The sequence below is a fragment of the Mandrillus leucophaeus genome, unplaced genomic scaffold, assembly GCF_000951045.1.
Source record: "Mandrillus leucophaeus isolate KB7577 unplaced genomic scaffold, Mleu.le_1.0 Scaffold214, whole genome shotgun sequence".
NCBI lineage: Eukaryota > Metazoa > Chordata > Mammalia > Primates > Cercopithecidae > Mandrillus > Mandrillus leucophaeus.
Window position 1 is genome coordinate 1,691,959 of NW_012102188.1, and position 18,313 is coordinate 1,710,271.

General features: G+C 47.3%; 1 protein-coding gene across 1 annotated transcript in view; it reads right to left on the reverse strand.

The window, feature by feature from the left end:
• Nucleotides 1-18,313, reverse strand: part of ACOXL (acyl-CoA oxidase-like) — a 368,775-nt gene that overhangs the window by 325,079 nt on the left and 25,383 nt on the right. The window contains 6 exon segments of the mRNA XM_011980527.1: nucleotides 6,264-6,396; nucleotides 9,952-10,024; nucleotides 12,864-12,950; nucleotides 13,240-13,354; nucleotides 17,501-17,599; nucleotides 17,958-18,044. Of these exon segments, the coding sequence (XP_011835917.1) occupies nucleotides 6,264-6,396; nucleotides 9,952-10,024; nucleotides 12,864-12,950; nucleotides 13,240-13,354; nucleotides 17,501-17,599; nucleotides 17,958-18,044 (594 nt within the window).

An 18,313-nucleotide genomic window follows, 5' to 3' on the forward strand; every position in this document is an offset into this window, starting at 1 on the left:
GAGCAGAACAGGATGAGCAATGTGACCCCGCCTCCTCCAAGCACACACAAGGTACCCGAAAAGGCATAAAACTGCAGCAAATGAGCTGCGCTTTCAACTCCCCAACACCATGTTCCATCTGAGCAGATAAGTGAGGCTGGCCACATCACAAAAGTGTCAACAGAATGAGCCTCAGTCAGCTCTGCCTTATTAATATCAGGCAAACACACTCTTGTGAGCACCACACATGTTCAGGACATTAGACAGCCATAGCCTCCCCTTCCATCGCCCTCTGCTATGCCACACTGTCTGCAGAGGCAGAGGTCCCACTGTGCTCAACATCAGAGGGCTTCCGTTCCCACCAACCCCATTCAACTCAGTCCCCACACTGAGCCCCCCGTGCAAGACCTTACGGAGATACTCCTTACTCTGCCCTTTGCTGCTGAAGGAAGGGCAGGCTCTGAGGATGGCGAATGCCTCTGTCCTTTCTTTGCACACTCCTGCCTGGGGAGTTTCTGTCAAGTGTGGTGTCCATCAGGTAGGCGAATGGTTTTCTCTAGGACATTCCATAACTCCCTGGTATGCTTCGGCTGTGTTCCCACCCAAATCTCATCTTGAATCGTAGTTCCCATAATCCGCACATGTCATGGGAGGGACCTGGTGGGAGCTAACTGAACCAGGGGGGCAGTTTCCCCCATCTTGTTCTTGTGATGGTGGGTGAGTCACATGAAATCTGATGGTTTTATAAGGGGGCTTTTCCCCCTTTTGCTCAGCACTTCTCCTTGCTGCTGCCATGTGGAGAAGGACGTGTTTGCTTCCCCTTCTGCCGTGACTGTAAGTTTCCTAAGGCCTCCCCAGCCATGCTGAACTGTGAGTCAATTAAACATCTTTTCTTTATAAATTAACCAGTGTCAGGTATGTCTTTATTAGCAGTGTAAGAATGGACTAATACACTCCGCCTCAACTACTAAATTATACATGAGCTGATCACTCTTGTGCTCGGCGTCTTTGTAGTGGGATGGGTGGGATGAATGGATTATTGGATGGAAAAATGATGATGGTTGGATGGATGGATGATAGATGGGTGGACGATGGATGGAGGAATAGATGATGAATGATGCATGGATGATGAATGATGGATGGATGAATAGATGATAGATGAGTGATGAATAGATGATGGATGGGTGGATGGATGGGTGGTGGGTGAATGGGTGAGTGAGTAGAGAGGTGGATGGACACAGACGGACAGGTGGATGAACAGGTGGGTGGATGAACAGGCAATAGATGGAAGGACGGTTAGAAGAGTAAAATGATTTCCATGACATGTAGGGCTCTATTAGGCCTTGCAGAGACTAAATAAGAAAACAATCCCTGCCCACTAAAGGTTGTGTTAGTAATAATACAAAATGAGATCAACCCATGACAAGAACAGATGAACACAAAGTGATTCCAGAAGAAAATAAAAGTAGGTGATCCCCAAGCAAAAAGAAAACAGACAAAAGCCTGATGGTGTTACGGCAATAGCCACAAACATTGAGATGACTGATGTGAGGAGGTTGAGTAACCTTCTGCGCAGGAGGAAGTGTCATGGCACCTGGTTTGTGGCCATTAGGACAGATAGAATGTCACACTCTGACACCTGCTAATCTGCCCCAGCCCCAGCCAGTAGCTGAAGCACACAGGCAGAGAGGTGGAGAGCTGGATGACCAGGAGCCAGAAACCCCGGTGAGGACATCAACATCAGGACCTCTCTGGAGCTGTGTCAGAGCTTGGGTGATGGGGCAATCCCAAGCAAGACCCCACAGCCATGGCCGCATGCAGCCTGCTGTGCTCACCTAACACAGCACAGGCCCACAGAGCCACACCACCACTCCCTGCGCAGTGAGAAGGGTCCACGCTGGCCACTGACCAACCCCTGCTGGCTCTCAAGGGGACTCAGATGCCCTCAACCTCCTCTCCATTGCTCAAATCTTCCATGAACCCTTGCAGTCAGAAGGTCACAAAAGGGTTACTCGAGGATGCAATATCCCATTTCAAACCCCCATCAACAGGAGGGAGAGACTCCCCCGTGCCTTGCTGAGACTTCACTTACACCCAACAATGCACACTGTAGGAAAAGATTGTGTCTATCACCGGTCCTGAGAATCCCCTGAAGCCAGTGTCTTCCCTTTGCTCTCCCTGAAGCTCCTGGGGCTGGGAAAAGCTACCCCTATCTCACATGCAGCACCTGTACCACTTGGAGATGGTCGTTCAGGTCCTGAGGACTGGCTGAGTTGTCTGTCGCCCAGCACCCATCTGCCTGAAAAGACAGCCCAGAATGCTGGCTGCACTCAGCATGCGGACCCTGCAGCCCCAGCCCTGGGCACACTCCCAGACCACCAGGGCCACACTGCCAAGTGTAGGTGAGCACGACCCCAGTGCCTGATTGCAGCACAAGGCACGAGTGCGTACACGTGAAGCACATACTATGGGGAGCAGTGTCTGGGGCAGAGAGGAAGAAAGAAAGAAGATTCCTGATTCTGGACAGAAGGGCCACGTGGAGTTAGATCAAAGAGGCAGCAACATCCTCCTCCCCACTCAACGTGGACCCGGAAGTGGGGGTCGGAATGTGGGAGCACAAGAACCAACAGGCACTGAGGGCTTCCCTCTGCTAAGAGCTATGCCAGGGGCTTCGGATGTGAATCCTGATTCAGACCTCATTCACTCTTTCCACTCCTATTTGCTGTGTGTCTACTGTGTGCCCAGCCCTGTGTGTGAAGCTGAGCACAGAGCAGCGGATGAGGCTGGCAGGGCCCCGGCTGCGTGGAGCTTTCAGGCTAGTGAAGGAGACCCAGCCCATCTATTGCACATGAGTTGTTACACTCATGAGTTGTAATACATGCTGCAAGTGGGGAGTCCAGTGCCTTGGGAACAGGTGACAGAGGAACCACACGCAGGCTGAGGCCTTTCCAAAGAGGGGACAGTCATACAAGCTCTGAAATGTACATGAAAATTACCCATGCAAAAGGAGGGCATCTCCAGCAGGACGGCAGCATGGGTGAACCCCCTCCCGCGGAGGCACAGGGGAGAGACAGAAATGAGGGCCAGAGCGACAGAGGCCAGTGGAGAGAGGGGGTACAGTGAAGGGTCATGAAGGATCCTGGATACAAGAACAGAACTTGGGCCTTGATCCTGGGGACCCAGAGGGTGACAAGGGGGCTGAGACAGTGCTGATACTTCACAACCACATCCATGTGTTCTGTGCAGGGGTCTCAAGGAGCAGAGCCCACAGCAGCAGTGTCACCCGGGAACCCGGAAATGCAGATTTTCCACCCCACCCCAGGGCTGCGGAATCACACATCCTGGGGGTGGGAACCAGCTACTGTGCAGCACCAAATTTACAAGAGGAGCTTGTCTTAGCTAAAATATTTACCTCTGTGCAAAATCAAGAGAAGTGGGCCAGACCTCATTTACATTGCTCACTCTCTCAGGTGCCCCAGCTTCCTCCTCCTTCTGAAAAGGCTTCCCAGCATCCCAGCACAGGCTCCCAAGCCCCCACTCCCTCCCCTCCCAAACACATTCGCTTCCTTTTCCTCGTGTTCTTGGTAATCATTGAATTTGCCCTGGCATTTCTGACACAAATTAGATGATGGTTAATACGGCAAGGCTTTAAGAGAAAACCTGAAAGTTCTGAGGAATGCCATGGAAATGAAAGAGAACCATGAAAAAATATGACATTTGGGCAAAGTTCAAAATGACCAGGCACGCTCAGCCTTGAGTGAATGTCACTGTGGGGAGCTGCGGTGACAGTTTTCTAATACACAAGGAACGCACGTAGGAGAAACGGATCCATTTTTCCACTCATCAGCAAGAGCAGAAGGAGAAGGACCATCTTAGGTTTCAGCAGGGAAAACATATGTCATGTGTTTGAGCCATAGGAGAGGAGGAGCTGCCAAGAGGGCCGGTGAGATCATCCTCGCCAGAGACGCTGGAGATGAGATCACAGCGGCCCGGGTCGCCGTCCGGCAGGGTGCCTGGACCACACGGGGTCTGGGCCCTGCTCGGCTCTGTGCAGGGTCTTCCCACTGCCTGACAATGCCATCGCCTGGCAAGGTCTGGATGGGCAGGGCAGATACTAATTCCAGGTTACTATGGTTTGCTTCAGACACCCGGGAATTCAAAGGACGCTATGCATTTCTGCAAAACACTGCATATTGCCTTGTTACTTGGAGGCCACGATACCAGGTATTTGTTTCATGGGAATGCCCATGTCTTCCTTTCCTTTAGCCAACTCCTGTCCTCCCAGTAATAGCAGCAGCAGCAGCAGCAGCAGCAGCATCAACAACAACCGTCCCACAAATAGCAGCCACGAGCTATGGAGCATTGCACTGGGCCAGCGCTGCACACACGCCCTTCACTCACGCCTCACCACCATCCTAAGACCCATTTCACAGATGAAGAAACTGAGCCCTAGGGAGTGCTATGGCCTGTTCACAGCCCCACTGCTGGTCATGGGCAGGATGAGACTTGAGCCCAGGGCTTTCCTGCCCGTGATCATGATCACGTCTCTGTGTTGCCAGGAATGAAGTCTGCACATCAGACAACCAATAAGGGAACTGATGTGAATGTGGCCCCCAAGACCCTCCTGGGCCTGGCAGGGGCTGGCCCATGATAATATCCAGTAGAAAGGAGAACATGAACCTTTTAGGAATCACTCACTCTGGCTCCTCTCCCTGAGACACCACCCCCACCCTGCTCTAGATCTGGTGATATTTAAAACCAAAGCCCTCCTGGAAGGCTCCCACCTCCGCCTGGTCTGGTCTGCGCCACCCCACGCCTTGTCCCACGCAACCCCACTGTGGACCTCAATGAGCCTGCAGGGCTGCTGGCGGCGTGGACGTTCTTCACACATCATCACCCCATCAAAACCAACAAGAGCGGGGTTTCCCAGCAGCCTGCCTGGCCACTGTCCACCATGAGGTTTTTATATGCACCCAGCACTCTCCTCAGAGGGCCCCTGAGTCAAGACGGTCTGCAATTAGAGGGGATATTGTGCAGAGACTGCTATCACGGCTTCAGCTAACCCTGCATCTGATGTTTAACCAATCTTCCCTTCCACGCAATCCTAGGCTCGTCTGGCTTTTCTATTTTTGCCTCTCTCTGGAGTCCTGAGGATGGCTGAAATGGCTTCGACTGCAGACCTGAGGAACCAGTTTTCCTCCGCACTCTGTTGCTGTCTGTGCTGATGCCTTTGCAAGGCTCTCTGGGGCCCCATTCCATTTCAGACGGTTCAGCCAAGGGTCCTGAGCCCCTCCTGACATGGGACTTCAGACCTGAACACCCACCTGGCCCCACTGAAAGAACCACCACAAAACAAGCACAGGAACTGGGGTGCACGGGCGGGCGCGAGGCCAGGCTGAGTACGCATGCTGATGGCCACAGCTGTGCCCCTCACAGGAAGCACCGTAAGGGGAAGCCTGGGTCAGGGCAGGCCATCTGTGAAGCGTGGCCGACACCGAAGCAAGTAAAGGGCTTTCCTGCTATTCAGACGACTCCGGGCTGATGTCAGGCCTGGAGTCAAGTGAATGAAATTTATTCCTTCTTGATGGAAAAGTTGGACTCAAGCCCCAGATGTATATTCCTGGGGAGACTTAATTTTTCTTCCAGCCTCACCAAGCTCAGTGGAGCTTAAAGCAGGCTTTTCCTTCATGCAAAGAGACAGAGAAGGCCCAGAGAACAAAGTAGCCTGAGGCCCTAGGGAGGAGAAGGAGGCCCTTCCAGAGCTTTGCCCTCCAGGCTCCTCTGTCCAAACCAATATGCGGGAGAGTCAGGGCAGGGACGCAGAGATGGCACCCGGAGGTCTGGCCTCATGGCCTCCAGACTGTGATGGGAGAATGTTACGCCCTCTACAGACACATGAGGATCAACACTCCCGGGTGAATTCAGCCAAGACACACCAACCTTTGCACACATGGGCCAACCCTTAGCTGCTTCTCCAGCAGATGTGTTTGCTCTGAACATCCCGTTCTCCCTGGTCATCTCTCCTGGCTCTATTACCACGATGCCTGTGCTCCACCCCCAGGGTGAGCAGCACACATCTGGGATGTAGATGGGCGGGATCCCCTCTTAAGAAGGGTGTAGAAATGTTCCCTGTGGATGGCCACCTGGCACTCCCCAGCATCTAACCGGGAACCCTGGCCATATTATACCAACTGTGGCTCGAGAAGCTCAGCTCCTGAAATTGTTACGCATCCCTGAGCCACGAGAGAATTCACAGTAGATAAATTAAAATCAGAGTCCACTACCTTCATGGCGCCCATAGCTTGGAAAGCCACAGCTAATCTCGAAGGGGTCAGTGCTGCCAGCATGGCACTGAATCTTGCGATCTTGTTCCTCATAGGGGAATGGTACTGTCCGTCTGGAGCCACGGAACCAAACCTGTGGAAAAGAGAGGGGGGGTTTCACAAAAAAGCAGGACATAGCACCACCAGAAATGACGTCAGGTGGCTCTCATGTGCACACGCAGGGAAGCACTCGGATTTCCCCATCGTGGAACTTCCCCCTTGAGACAGAGAGCAGATAAGGGCAGGGGGAGTCCCTCTCCAAGAGATGCTGAGAAAGGCTTGACTCAAGGGAGGTAGTGGTTTCCTGAGACATTAAACCAGCACCGGAGCCTGACTGTGCAGACCGCGCACTGACCCACTTTTTGAAAACTGAGATGTAATTCACATACCATAAAATGTATCCCTTCAAAGTGTACAATTCGATGGATTTGAGTATAGCCATGAAATTGTACAACCATCACCATGATCCTATTCCAAATCATCTCACCACCCCAAAAAGAAACCCCACGCCACTAGCAGTCCCTCCCCATACTCCCCTCCCTCCAGCCCCTGGTAACCATTCACCTACTTTCTCTCTCTATGGTGCCTGTGCTGGGAAAAAATTCACATAGATGGAATCATATCATATGTGGTCTTCATGTCTGGCTTCTCTCACTCACATGTTTTCAGGGTTCATCTGTGTTGTAGCATGTCAGTACTTCATTTCTTTTCATGGTTGTATAGTATTCCATTGTATGGATATACCACATTTTATTTCCTATTTCCTCAGTTGATGGATATTTGGATTATTTTCCCGTTTTTGCTATTGTGAATAATTATGCTACCGACATTTGTGTATAATTTCTGGTGTGGATATATGTTTGCAATTCTCTTGTGGACAATGTTTTCACACATACCTAGGAGTAGAATTGCTGGGTCATAAGATGATAACTTTACAGTTTTGAGGAATGGCTGAACTGTTTTCCTAGTTGGTGCCACCATTTTGCAGCCCTACCAGCAATGTATAACAAACAGTCCTAATTTCTCTACTTCCTCCCCAACACTTGTTATTGTCTGTCCCTTTAATAAGAGACATCAGCTGGGCATGGTGGCTTGTGCCTGTAATCCTAGCACTTTGGGAGGCTGAGGTGGGCGGATCATCTGAGGTCAGGAGTTCAAGACCAGCCTGGCCAACATGGCAAAACCCCATCTCTACTAAAAACACAAAAATGAGCCAGGCATGGTGGCGCATGCCTGTAATCCCAGGTACTCAGGAGGTTGAAGCAAAAGAATCACTTGAACCTGGGAGGCAGAGGTTGCAGACTGCCGAGATTACACCACTACACTCCAGCCTGGGCGACAGAGCAAGACTCCATCTCAAAAAAGAAAGAAAGAAAGAAAAAAAAAGACACCCTAGTAGGTGCAGAGTGGTATTCGCGGTGGTTTTGATTCGGATCTTCCTAATGGCAGTGATGTGGAGCATCTTTTCATATGCTTAGCAGCCATTTGTAAATCTTTAGCGAAATGTCTATTCAGATTTTTGCTCATTTTAAAATTGGGTTATTTGTCTTTTTATTCTTGAGTTGTAATAGTTCTTTCTATATTCTGGATACTATACCCTTGTGATATTAATATATATGATTTACAAATATTTTCTCCCACTCTGTAGGTTTTCACTTTATTCATAGTGTTCTTCGATGCAAAAAAAAAGTTTTTTACAGCTTTGATGAAGTCCAATTTATCTATTTTTTCTTTGGTTAGTTGTGCTTTTGGTGCCATGTCTAATAGATTGCTTAAACACAGGTCACAAAAATTCACACCTGTGTTTTCTTCTAAGTGTTGTGTAGTTTTAGCTCTTACATTTAGGTCTGCGATCCATTTTGAGTTGATTTTTGTATATGGTAGGAAGTAAAGGTCCAACTTCATGCTTTTGCACGTGGCTACCTAGTTTGTCCCAGCACCATTTGTCAAAAAGACTATTCTTTCCCCATTGAATTGTCTTGGCTCTGCAGTGGAACATTAATTGACTGCAACTGTAGGGATTTATTTCCAGACTCTTCATTCTATTCCATTGTACATATATCTATCCTTATGCAAATATCACACTGTCTTGATTACTTTATAGTAAGTTTTCAAATCACAGGTGTGAGTCCTCCTACTTTGTTCTTCTTTATCAAGATTGTTTTAGCTATCCTGAGTTTCTCGCATTTCCATATGAATGCTGGTGGTCCTAAAAGGGCCTGGGGGACTTTAGCACCCACCAGGATAACTGTGAAGATGCTTTTATTGCTTCCATTTTATTTCCTATCAATTCACAGGAGGAAAATGTTAAGCAGAATTTGGTCCACTTTAAGATTTTTTCTTTTTCTTGTTGCTTTATTTCGTGAATTGACATATAAAAACTGTATACATTGATGGAATACAGTGTGATGTTTTGATACATGTATATAGTGTATAATAATAAAATCAGGGTAATTGGCATATTCATCCTCTGAAGCATTTATCAATTTTTTGGAATGAGGGCATTTAAAACTTGTAACTATTTTGAAATATACAACACATTATTGTTAACGATATCACCCTGTACAATATCACACCAGAACTTATTTCTTCAGTTCAACTCTAACAGTATCCATTGACCAACTTCTCCCCATCCCCTCCTCCTCCCTACCTTTCCCAGCCCCTGGTAACCACTATTCTATCCTCTACTTCCTTATCCTTACATTTGTTTAACTTTTATTTTAAGTTCAAGGGTACAAGTACTGGTTTGTTACGTAGGTAAACTTATGTCATGGGGGTTTGTTGGACCAATCATTTTTAAGTTTTTTTCCCATACAATTTTCTTAAGCTTTTGGCATCCACTACACGTATCTGCTGGCAACAAAAAGGAGCAAAGCATTCAAGGGAAATCCATGGGGAGTCAGGAAGACAGCTGGTTGTGTGCACCCTGATTGCTGGCTTCGTCACAGATTTAACATGACTATGGCTCAAGATTTTTATTGGATGCATGAAATACTGCTGAGAAAATCAAAAGTACTTGGTGTTCCTCAGCTTCTGTGAAAAGCATCATTAACCCCTAGAGCTCCACCCCCAGAACACACCTGCAAGCTGAAAGATGGTGCCTTATCCCCTGCCACTCACAAAGGAAGCAATAGCACCCATCTGTTTATAATGGGGGGAGGGGAGGAAAAAACCTAAATGTCCAACAATAAGAAATTGATTATATAACTTATAAACCATTTATTTAACAGTCTATTATAATGATATTAAAGATGATAATGCATGTGAGTGCTTAGCATTACATAAAAGCATTTGCTATATAATGTTAAATGGAAAGGTTATTTTAAACACAGAATCTAGAAGTGGATCTCGTTTAGTAAAAATCTGACACCTTTCTCTCTTTAGACATATGGGCATAGAGAAAAGCCTGGAAAGACATATATTGAAGTGTAATGGTCATTACGTCTGGACAACAGCATGTTGAATAATTTTACTTTTTTTTTTTCTATCTGCAGATGTATCTTCTCCAATTAGTTGTCAACAAACCTGTAGGGGTAGTTAGGGGTAGACTGCCCAGACACACAGCCCACGAGACCCAAGAACCAAGCCAACTTTGGAGAGCAGTGAGGTTATCTGCACCATTGACCTGAGTAAAGGAGAAACTACTCACTTATCCAGCAGGTTCTCCCTGGGTATCCGAACCTTGTCAAATATTACCATCCCATTGTCCACACCATGCAGACCTCATAAGAATAGAAAGGGGGAATGGATGCAGCATCAGAAGTATTTTCCCTGCTACTTCCCAGGCCTGTTGCCACTAAAATACAAAGCCCCTTATTTTACTTCCAGAATTGTTGGTGCTTTTTCATTTGGGATGGACATGGGGATGCTGTCTGCTGTTTCCTTGATGAGCTGTACCTGTTTCTTCCACCAGCCTGGCCCCTTCCTCCCTAGCGAGAACGGAGGAGAATGGGCTTTCCTTCTGTGCAGCCTGCACGCTTTGGGCATGCAGTGGATGCACACCTACCTCCCGAGCAGTGACTGTGATTAAGAAAGGGAGAGTTCTGGCCGGGCGCGGTGGCTCAAGCCTGTAATCCCAGCACTTTGGGAGGCCAAGACAGGCGGATCACAAGGTCAGGAGATCGAGACCATCCTGGCTAACACAGTGCAACCCCTTCTCTACTAAAAAATACAAAAAACTAGCTGGGCAAGGTGGTGGGCGCCTGTAGTCCCAGCTACTCGGGAGGCTGAGGCAGGAGAATGGCCTGAACCCAGGAGGCGGAGCTTGCAGTGAGCTGAGATCCGGCCACTGCACTCCAGCCTGGGCGACAGAGCCAGACTCCGTCTCAAAAAAAAAAAAAAAAGGGAGAGAGAGTTCTAAGCAACTGCAAGAATGGGAAGCTGAAGACAGAGGCAGGGAAGCAGGCTTGCTCTCCCCAGGAATGCAGTGCTCAAATCCCTCCTCCTTCCCAGTGCTCTCTCCTCTGCACACAGAGCAAACTGTTGACAGCAAATGCCCACAAGACAAGGGAAAACAGCCACGAGGACAGCAGGAAATGGGGGAAGCAGTTGGTAGCGGGGAGGGGTGGTCCTGAAATCTGGCAGACACATTTCCTAAAGATATCTGCCAGAGTCTGGGGTCTTCTCTCTGTGAAAACTTAGAGAGATTTAATTTAGGGGAAAACAATCTGTCTTTAGTAAAGGTCTTTATTCAGAGCTTCACCCCTTGACAAGGACACACGTGCATTTAGCAGCTTACAAGGGCACCAGAGCAGACTCTCTGCCATTGCCAGCATTTTCAACGTCTGGCACGACTTCACAGAACTCAGCCTACCCTTCTGCTCTCAGCAATATTTGACATGCAAGGAACTTTCAAGGAGCCCAGCCCAGCCAGGGTCTCGGTCACCCCCAGGAGATACATCTAAAATCTCACAAACCCACCTGCAGCCATGCCTGCAGTCGTGGCAGTGGACAGTAAACACTAAGGGGCCAGGATGGACTGTCCCCTCCACCAAAGGATGGGCCACTTCTTCCCTCTTCTCTTACTGCTCTTCCTTCTTTTTTTTCCTTCTCTCCCAGTCTCCCTTCCTTGGCTTGGCATGACCTTGGCCATGAGCGGTCCCGGGAGCATACAGGCATGTCCTGATCTCACCAAATGTTATGGGTTAAATTGTGTCCCCCCAACCCCCGCAAAATTCATGTATTGAAGCCCTAATCCTTATACCTGTGTATGTGACCTTATTTGAAGATAGAGTCTTTACAGATGTGATCAAATTAAAATGAGGTCATTGGGGTAGGCTCTAATCTAAATGACTTCTGTCCTTTATAAGATGGGGTAATTTGGAGACAGGCATGCACACAGGGAGAACACCAGGTTAACATGAAGACAACCGTTTACAAGCCAAAGAGAGAGTCCTAGAACAAATCCTTCCCTCACTGCGTCTGGAGTTGGTTCCTGCTGGTGGATTCATGGTCTTGCTGACTTCAAGAATGAAGCCGTGGACCTTCGTGGTGAGTGTTACAGCCCTTAAAGGTGGCACGGACCCAAAGAGTGAGCAGCAGCAAGATTTATTGTGAACAGCCAAAGAACAAAGCTTCCACAGGGTGCAGCGGTTTGCCACTGCTGACTGGGGTTGCCAGCTTTTATTCCCTTATTTGTCCCCTCCCATGTTCTGTTTCTGTCCTATCAGAGTGCTCTTTTTTCAATCCTCCCCACGATTGGCTACTTTTAGATTGCTGCTGATTGGTGCATTTTAGAGAGCGCTGATTGGTGCATTTTACAGAGCACTGATTGGTACGTTTTAAAGAGCACTGATTGATTGGTGCATTTTACAATCCTCTTGCTACAGAGCACTGATTGCTGTGTTTTTACAGAGCACTGATTGGTGCATTTTACAATCCTCTTGCTAGCTACAGAGCACTGATTGGTGTGTTTTACAATCCCAGCTACAGAGTGCTGATTGGTGCATTTTAGAATCCTCTTGTAAGACAGAAAAGTCCTCCAAGTCCCCACTCAACCCAGGAAGTCCAGCTGGCTTCACCTCTCATCACCACTCTTAGAAGGAGCCAACCCTGCTGATACCTTCATCTTGGACTTCCAGCCTGCAGAACTGTGAGACAATACACTTCTGTTGCTTAAGCCCCACAGTTAGTGGTATGGCAGCCCTAGCAAACTAAGGCACTGAGTCAGTCCTCAGGACTCACTAAGGGCCTCATGAGCACAGACAGCAGGCAGGTGGCCAGGGGTGCAAAGAAGAGAGCCACAGCCTGCCCCGTGAGAGCCCCCAAGTCTGAGATGAGAGAAGACAGAATAACACTGTGGACAAAACTGCCTCGTTACTGGAAAATTTGAGAAGCTGGGAGAAACTGAGACCGATGCACGTTCATAAAAGGCAATCTACAACATTCCTGAACAGTTCTACATAAAAGACTTCATGAGGCTTGAAAATCCGGACATCTTCTCTGGGGAAGTTTTCTCCACCCTCACTGTTTCGGTAATGTAAGGTAGGTTACATTCGCCTTGAGTGGGGTGGGGAGCAGGTGGGAAGAGTAAGCACAGGAGAAGGGCACCTGGGGACTCACCCTCCTTGTACATCCTATCAATAGCTGTCACTCCTGGGTACAAGCTTCCATTTTCATCCCGGACAAGAACGATGAAACAGTGGGGCCCTAAGGAAGGCATCGAGATCATTATTATGCTCTCCTTCCTATAGCTTTACTTATTTCCTGGAATGGTATAACATTTCTGTGATTCTCAGACTCACTCAGTTCTACATCTGTGCACCACACATGAGAGCATATAATGTCAAAATGTAATGATAAATTTCTTCATGCATATTAGGAGATAAAGTTTTTACTGAATTACTTACAAGATAAAAGCAGCTCTGTGAAATGGGTTTTCACCAGTAAATAGTACTAATGAAGAGAATTATTCTAGTTGTCTGTGTTGGTAACAAACCTTGAGATCTTCCATCTACGATGAGCTGGGCAAAGACGGCTGCGTAATTCCCGTACATGGCATTTCCAATATACATCTTCTCGGCATTTTCACACGGTGTGTCAATTACAAACTCCTACACAGAAACAGCAGAGCAACAGTGTTTCCCTTCCCATGGCTCATTTCAGTTCCCTGGCTCAAGGCAATGAATACTGTGCAAACAGACCCACAAGGTGCAGGGTGCCGTTTCCAGGGGATTTCACAGCAGAAGAGAAGACAACCGGAAGGTCACCTGGCTCCATGTCTTGAAACCAACACGACTGTGCTATCACCTCAATTCACTTATTCCACCTCCACCTCAACTTTGAAAATGGCTGGAGATTAAAGTGATTTTTCAAGGAATAATCCAATCCAGAAAGTAAGTTGCCAATTTTCAATCTTTAAAAGGTGTTCGTTCTCTCCCTCCCAGTCTCTCCTCTTTATAATGCCGGGCTGACGTGTGTGCTGTTTGGCTGAGCCTGCCTGGCTTTAATGTATAAAGGCTTTCTTCAATTATCTCTCTAGACTACTTCATAGCAAAGTTTTGACCTTTCAATCATCCAACACCAAAACCTCCAAAAGCCCTGGTGGTATGTGCTCAGCTCTCCACACCCCTCACCTCCAAACAGCCCACCTGCAAGATTTCTAAGAAAGGATGGAGCATCCAATGATCTGGGCCCTTAGATGGCTTGTCTCAGGGTCCACATCTGAGAGTTGCATTTCATCTGCCGGTGTTCACTCCTTCTGGGCAAATCACTTGGTTCCTCACTGTTTCCCAGGCCCTGAACCTTCCTGCCTTCCACCAAACAAATGACGTCTTTGTTTAAAAGAAAGCCAAGTAATCGAAGGCCAAAACTGTATGCTTGGATAAAGCAACACCAATAGACAGCCACGACCTATCCCCACCGCTGCTTACAGTATCAGCCCAAACAATTTTTATTGTTATAAAAAGAAATCCCTCATTTAAGCTTTTGAAAATGTCTATTTTCCTGATTAACGAATATAATAATTAAAGTTTCCCAAAAGAGGTTCATATGTTCAAGCGCCTAAAACAGAAGAACTAGTAAATGAGAGTCTTTCCTAGGAGGGAAAAATCTTAGAATGTACCATGCAGTTTGTCTCTGAATATGTCCAAGGATTCCAGCTCAAAATAGTCTGAAACTAACACTGGTCATGAAGAAACAGGAAGAAAATGCAGGGGTTTTGTTCTCAGGCTCAACTCAAAACTCCGTCTTCTCTTTCCTTTTCTCTGGAAGCTGACATAAGGGTCACAATGGAAATGCTCCCCTCACTTCTTGGCTCTCCCCAATCTCTGTTGCCACCTGGGTTACCTTTAAGCCTCTTGCCAAAAAGCAACTGGCCCTGATGCCAGCTCTGAATACAGGGCACCTGGGGCAAGTTGGGAGCCCAGGGGAAATGGCAGAGAGTGGAACTGCACATTTAATTGGAGTTGACAATATTGAAGATGTGACTGAACTAAACCAACAAGCTATTGATCATGCAAAGATTGTCTCAGATTTCAGACTATAAAGTACATAGACAACGCTTTCCCGCTGGCCAAGAAATATAGTCTTGAAGCCTAAGAAAACATTCTCTGACAGATGTTTGCACAGGGAAACTTTTAACATGTGCGAGAGCTTTTCAGAAACATAAACGGACATGCTGGATCTTTTTAGGAGACGTCTCTGGAGGCCACCCTTGTCTTATCAGGGCAGCCAGGGCTTCTCAAGGAGAGGCATTACTTGAGGCTGAGTGCAGTGAAAAATAACAGCATAAAAATACAACCCATGTGGGTGGGGGCATGCTTACACCCAGGGTAAGAAAGTGAAGTGGCAGAGGAAACACTGGCCTGGCAGAAACCATCTGGTGGGATGGGGAAGGGAGAAGGAGGCCACTCGTCCCATAAACATTTGCTACGCTCTGGGAAAGGAGGTTTGTCACTTCTGGCAAAATGCTTGATTTGGAAAGTTTGCATCAGCCAAAACCCTGGCGTTAAAGCTGCATCTAAATAACGCACACCATGTGTGTCGGTTTCTGTAATAATTATCTGTTGAAGGCCAGCAAAATGGTTAGTGTTGTAGGCACTAAAAATGATGCCTTTGGCCAGAGAGTTCATAACCTCATTTATTTTTGCTATTTAGAATAAAGCATAAAAACAAAACTCTCTCTTATCTCTTAACTATCCATACCACTACCCAATCCACCTCCCAAAAATAAATGTGAAACAACCAACCCACAAGAATGAATAACCAAAACATGTAAGAGATTTAAATGGTCCTGGGGGACAGATCACTTATTTAATAAGCTCTAGCATTTTGAAAGGGAAATGAAGGGGAAAACACAGAACCCAATGAAGGCAGAAATCCATTCCTGCTATGTCAGTTCTCGGTGGTATGAGTTTATGATGGGATTGTTCTCTCTCCCAGCCCCACGGGAGATGGTGTTCACCAGAGGCCCCTCGTCATTATGATTGCAACTTTGCAGGTCCCCTGTCAGACAGTGGCAGCTGCTGAGGCATGCCAGGTAGCTAAGTCATTTATGCTGTTTGGGGAAAATGGGACCAACACAGGAAATTATTTTTGTAAAAAAGTAATAATTGTAAGAAGAAACAAGTAAATAAAAGCTGTGGGTGTTTTCCCCCATCAATGACAGCAAGGTGACCTCAATACCATGGCTTCAGGAGAGGAAAAAAATCGGCCAGCCAAAAGCCAGAGGATGTTATGTCGGCACGCCACCACTGGCAGAAAAGCCAAGCTACTGAGGGCAGTCCCAGCCGAACCTAACTCACCATTAACTGCATAGCCAGAGTCAGCTGCTTAACCTCTATGAGCCTCCATTTCCCCATCTCTAAAGTAGGGACAATAATGCCTTTTTATAAGATTACAGAACATTTGAAATGATGTTACAAGTAGACTGTTTAGCCTGGTACATGGCACATCCGTGCTCAGTTTACAGGACCAGTTTAATGATGCGTTTCTGGAACTGTTGCTGGGAGGAAACATAGAATAACTACACAGAGGGAGTTTGATACAGAGCATGGCACTTCGTAAGTGGTCAGTATAGGGTAGTGCTTATTCTTGTTCTTACTATGATCTTGGACATCACTGGCTGCTGGAGAGAACTAACATCGGGGCAGGAGGAAAAGCAGGGCATCCTCCAACATACCCCACCCCTGCATCTGTCATTCCAGACGCTGGCCACCTCCAACCAGCATTTCCGGGTCAGGAAACCCGCTAACAAAAATTCACACGCTCAAGGACAAACTGCAAAAATAAAGAACAGATGAAGCAGAGCAGCCACACGGCCAGGCGGCACCCGCAGCCACGCTCGGGCACGTGCTTGCACACACCGACTGACACAGCTTCATTTCTAGAAAGAACCTCAACATTTGTTTATCCCTTTGTAGTTCTTAGGAACACCCAATATCAAGCAAGAAACTAAAAAGGAGAGTGAGATAAGCACACAGTCACTTTCTTTTTTGGTGGGGAGCAGGGGCAGGTGTGTGTAGGAGTTAAAGAGATGGGAATGAGGGTTACAAAGCAGCGTCCCCAGGGTATGTTGTGACCCACTGTGGACAGAGCTAGCAATGTAGAGAGACTTAGCCAACATCTTTTTAATTAGCAAGAAGGGAATGGAAAGGAAGAAAAATAGAGAAGAAAAAGAAAGGAAAAGAAAGAGAAAGAATGAAAAGGAAAAACCTCAGCATTGACCACACATAGTAAAGGTAGAAGAGTCAGACTGTTTGGTAACACTCTTGTTTCTGTTGTCATGTAAAATGTCAATGCAGGTCACGGTGAGGGACAGCGCGTGATCCCAGTACAGAAGACTCAGCTTCTGATAAGGTGGCCCCAGCACAGTGCCCTCCTGACACAGGGCACAATGGAGAGGACCAACAAAGGCATCTCCTCCAGTCCTTTCCTGCTACTGATACCAACGAGAACAAAATGGCTTTAGTGTTGTTCTCTTGGAGTTATGACAAGGGATTACATTCACAAGTGCACACAAAGTGCTTGCAGCAGTGTTCAGTCTCAAAGGCACCATATAAATGTTGGCTGTGTTGGGTTCATGAAGGCTGAGCACATATCCACCTCTATTAAAACACTTAGACATTTGATCCGAATCTCAGCTCCTGGGGCCAGAGAGCACACACAGAGGGTGTGAAGCTGGACACAGAAAGAAGGAGATCTGGTTCTGTTCAGGTTTTCTGCTGCCCTGGACGGCAGAAGAAGGACAGATTCCTCACCTGGGCAGAGAGGTCAACGGTGGCTTCGGTCTGGATCCCTCTCACATTGCTCCCATGGCCCCTCTCGGTCATTGCAAACATCCCAGTGTATTTCTGCTCCTGGAGTTTAACCAGACGTTAGAAGGGAATTAGCTGGTCAGGCAGCTGCTCCAAATGCAGACCCCTTGGGCCATTAAGAAAGGTGGTGAGAGAGGGACAGGTGTGTTGGAGAAAACTATAAAAATGCAGTCTGATGACAGCAAACGTGAGCTTAACAACATGACAGGCTCAACGCAATATAAAAAAGATAGTCTCAGAATTCTCACTGTCAACAAGATTTTTGCTGACACAAATTCTGTTTTATTTTATTTTTCTTCAAAAACACACACACACACACACACACACACACATGCATATCTATCTACTACAGATTTTTAAGGCTCTCCATAGAAGACCGATATTGAGGAAAATACCATACCTGGAGAGGCTAAAACCACTTAGTAACATGTTCAGGGCTTCCGACATTCCTGATAGCACCACCAAATAGCCAATAAACTATTCCACACTGGAAACAAGGACAATACAAACCATCATTAGCAATAGTCAGTAATCTAAAGACAATTCAATCCACGGCCAAACTCCAATTAGGGAGCAGCTCTTCAGCCCCCTGTGCTTTACCTAAGCCCTGCAAGTGGCCTGCTTCTTTGCCCTTCCTCTTCACTGCCTGGTGAGCTCCAGTTTCTCTCTACAGACATGGCTCATGAGTCACTCAGGACCGACACAGAAAGTCAGTCCTCCATCCTCAGGCCTCCCAGATCCCCCCCCATCAAATGA